This window comes from Arachis ipaensis, chromosome B9 (genome assembly GCF_059453495.1).
Source record: "Arachis ipaensis isolate K30076 ecotype BB chromosome B9, ASM5945349v1, whole genome shotgun sequence".
In the NCBI taxonomy this organism is placed as follows: domain Eukaryota; kingdom Viridiplantae; phylum Streptophyta; class Magnoliopsida; order Fabales; family Fabaceae; genus Arachis; species Arachis ipaensis.
Genome location: NC_142444.1, coordinates 151400375 through 151404204, shown reverse-complemented (window position 1 = coordinate 151404204; position 3830 = coordinate 151400375). Strand labels below are relative to the sequence as shown.

At 41.3% G+C, this 3830-nt stretch overlaps 1 protein-coding gene across 1 annotated transcript; it reads left to right on the top strand.

Annotated features, from left to right (window-relative positions):
• Positions 1-391: 391 nt before the first annotated feature.
• Positions 392-3498, top strand: LOC148546810 (uncharacterized). The gene is made up of 3 exons (XM_088497830.1): positions 392-980; positions 1604-2596; positions 2675-3498. Exons 1-3 carry the CDS (start codon positions 392-394, stop codon positions 3496-3498), a joined length of 2406 nt encoding a protein of 801 aa, XP_088353956.1.
• Positions 3499-3830: the final 332 nt, after the last annotated feature.

The window sequence follows — 3830 nt, the reverse complement described above, 5'->3', positions numbered from 1 at the left end:
AATGGGAATTAAAATTTTGGGTGAACCAAATCGGACCCTAAGTGTTGTAGAAGCCGCATGGTCCGAGTTCCATGCTATAATTTTAAGAAGAACTCGGACCCTCCGTTTTGAGTGCATATCAAAATTGTTTTGGTGAACTGCTAGCTCAAATCGCATGGTCCGATTGCATTTCTTAAGATTATTTTAATCATGTTAACCTAGTCGAAGGGTGCGAGTTCTATTAAGTGGTCCATATAAAAGTGAGAAGTGAACTCATAACTGATGCAAGTCTTCGTCCCGAACTTGAGCGGCTGCCCCTTTTGTTTCTTCTTTCTCGTTGCTTTATTATTTGCTGTTTTACAGTTGAAGATCTAGTAGCTATTTTTATGTTTTTTTTGGGGGATTCACAGAAATGAGTGATAGAGTGTTACTAAAAGTGTATTATTTTGGTCAGATTTTATTACAAACATCTGAAGGAGTAAAATTTATTTATGAAAATTCGCTAGATGTTGTTATTCCTTTTATCATCTCATTTGAAGAGCTCAAAGGTGTGATCTGTGAAAAGATTGATTCTGAGAGGGCAAGAAAGATATCTTGTATTCTCTACAGATATCCCTTACAGGTGTTTGGTGGATTTATCCAGTTTCAAACCAAATATGTGACGGACGAAGCGAGCATGCAAGAGATGTTTTCAATGTATATTGAAAATCGGGCTCAGATCTCGTTCATCGAGTTGTATGTTGAGTTTGAACAATCTGAAGCTGACCGGAATATTGTACGGGAAGATTATAATAGTGACAGTGAAGAAGAGTTCGAAAGTAACTACGAGTTTGTTGGTCCAGATGGAGATGAAGATCAAGGTGAGAAAAATACGGCTCCAGATGTGACAGAGGTGGCAAATGCACTCACAAACGAAGTGCCATTTGAGAAGCCATCATTCATGCGAGTTTTGGACTTGGAAGCCATGCATGTTCCGAAGTTTCCGGAATATATGACTACAGGTACGAGAGACGTCGTATTTGAATTTTTTTTTAGTCATTTATTGATATAGTTATCAATAAATTAGTATTTATTTGCCATTATTTAATCATGCGTTGATGTCATAGTTCTCAGCATCGAACCGGCGGTCGAGCAGCTCAGGTGACTGAGTCACTGGTTCAACCACTGGTTCTATGTAAATAACAAAATAAAAAATAGCAGGAATGTTAAATAACAAAGTTGAAATGTATGTGTTTTATAACAATAAATATTTTTTTCACTTATATATGTATAGTATAAGTACTTATTTGGTAATAAGTATATTCTCTCGAACATGATTAGTAACTATTACGTGAGTTTCTAATTATCATTCACAGTTGATCGATCCCTTCATTGGTTAAAACCCACTGAACCGGATCGGTTAGGTTCCGGTTCTTTTGGCTTGGCGGTTGAACCGGCTTCTCCGTCCGGCCCGTTTTTAATATCTTCTGCTATTGTTCTTTTTTTAATTAGAGTGACATAGTAACATGTTGTCAGATTTGGATTTATATCATACTAGAGGCAGTGACTGTAGATGTACCCATATTATTGGTTTGAAATATCTCTGTCTTTATTTGATTTTTCCTATGGTGGTTGTCAATTGCAGAGATTCCTATTGTAGCAGATGGTGAATTTGCCGTCGGTATGGAGTTCAGTTCCAGGGAAGCTGTTATTAAGGCGATAAAGGATTATACCATACGACGAAGCGTTGACTACCGGGTGTATGAGTCTAAGCCATTGACATTTTATGCAAAGTGTACGCAGTACGGGTCCGGGTGTGATTGGCTTATCAGGGTTAGCATGATCAGCAGGAAGTACTGTTGGGTTATAAGGAGGTATAATGGTAGTCACACCTGTACCAGAGCCACCATTTCACAGGATCATTCGAAGCTGGATTCTATCACAATTGCGGAAGCGATAAAGCCATTGGTTGAGGCTGACCCCTCCTTAAAGGTAAAGTCGGTTATAGCAGAAGTGCAATCGAAGTTCAACTACACCGTCAGTTACCGGAAAGCATGGTTGGCTAAACAAAGGGCAGTAGAAAAAATATTTGGAAGTTGGGAGGTATCGTTTGAAGCGTTGCCTATATGGTTCAAAGCCATGTGTCATAAGGAGCCATCAGCTGTTGTCCATTTTGAGACTATGCCTGCATATCAAGGCGATGAGTTGGTGGGTGATATTCAAGTACTGCATCGAGTATTTTGGAGTTATTACCCCTATATTAGGGCATTCAGACATTGTAAGCCAATTGTCCAGGTGGATGGGACTCACTTGTATGGAAAGTATAAGAGTTGTCTACTAGTGGCAGTTTCACAGGATGGCAACAACAATATCGTCCCAATTGCGTTTGCTATTGTGGAGGGAGAGACTTCTGATGCATGGCACTTCTTCCTTAGTAACCTTCGTCAGCATGTTGTCACTCGGGATGGTGTGGGTCTAATATCCGACCGACACGAATCCATCAATGCAGCTGTGAAATGCAGTAACGGAGCTTGGTCACCTCCTAGAGCTTTTCATATTTTCTGCATCAGGCATATAGAGTCGAATTTTCTGCGAAAATTCAAGGCACCGTACCTCCAAAAATTGGTCGTCAACATTGGTAACCATTTACTAAATTTAAGTAACTTATTAACAGAAATAACCTTCAATATTTGTTTCACTTGTTGCTATCCTCTAGGATATTCGAGGAAGGTGCGGGAGTACGAAGTGCGTTACCAGCGATTACGGGAACGGGGTGAAGCGTATACAAACTGGTTAAACCGAATTCCTCGCGAACAGTACGCATTGGCATTTGATGGTGGATACCGATGGGGTCACATGACAACGAATCTAGTGGAATGCATCAATTCAGTGTTGAAGGGTGCACGCAATCTTCCCATTACTGCTCTTGTCAAGGCAATATTCTACAGGCTAAACGAGCTGTTCACCAGAAAAAGAGCGGAGGCAGAAACGCGGATTAATGCTGGCCATGTGTTCTCCGAAGTCGTGACCTCGAAGTTGCATGCAAACCAACTTTCATTAGGAAACATTCAGGTCAGTTGCTTTGACCGGCAGAATGAGGTCTTCGAGGTGCGTGAGATGCCAAGCGGACTGGAGTTTGCAGCCGATCTACGTGGCCTTCGATGTGACTGTGGTGAGTTCCAGGTGGACCGGATCCCCTGCAGACATGTGTTCGCATGTTGCGCCAACCAGCGACTGGATTGGAAACTGTATTTGCATGATGTGTATAAGATTGACCAAGTTCGGCAGGTGTACCGAGCAAGATTTAGGCCACTAGGTAACCCGACGACATGGCCTGCGTACAACGGTCCTCGCTTCGTACCGAATCCGTATCTGAGACGAGTCTCGAAAGGGCGCCCCAGGATGACGCGCTTCTTGAATGAGATGGACACGCGAATGTTACGTCGTCCTAGGCGATGTACGCTATGTGGAGCTGAGGGACACAGTCGTAGTAGATGCCGTCAGTCAACTGGTACAAATGCCGACGGAGATGCTCAGTAGGTTCACATTATGGTAGGTGTATAACGGCACTAGTATGGCATGGGTTGTCCATTTGAGGTAACTTGACCTGATATGTGTAACATTGTATAACGTTTTTAATTTGTTTTTATTTTAAAACAGTTTTTATTTTTGAGTTTTCATAATTTATTTGGTAGTTTATATCTATTATTTTAATGTATACCAGATGTATGTATTAAAAAATAAAACGGATACGTATCACAAAAATATATTATAATTTGCGTACTTGTTGAACCGGCCGGTCCGCTTCACAGTTTTTCTGATTGAACCGACCAGTCCGGTTAACAGGTATTCTGATTGAACCGGCTGATCCG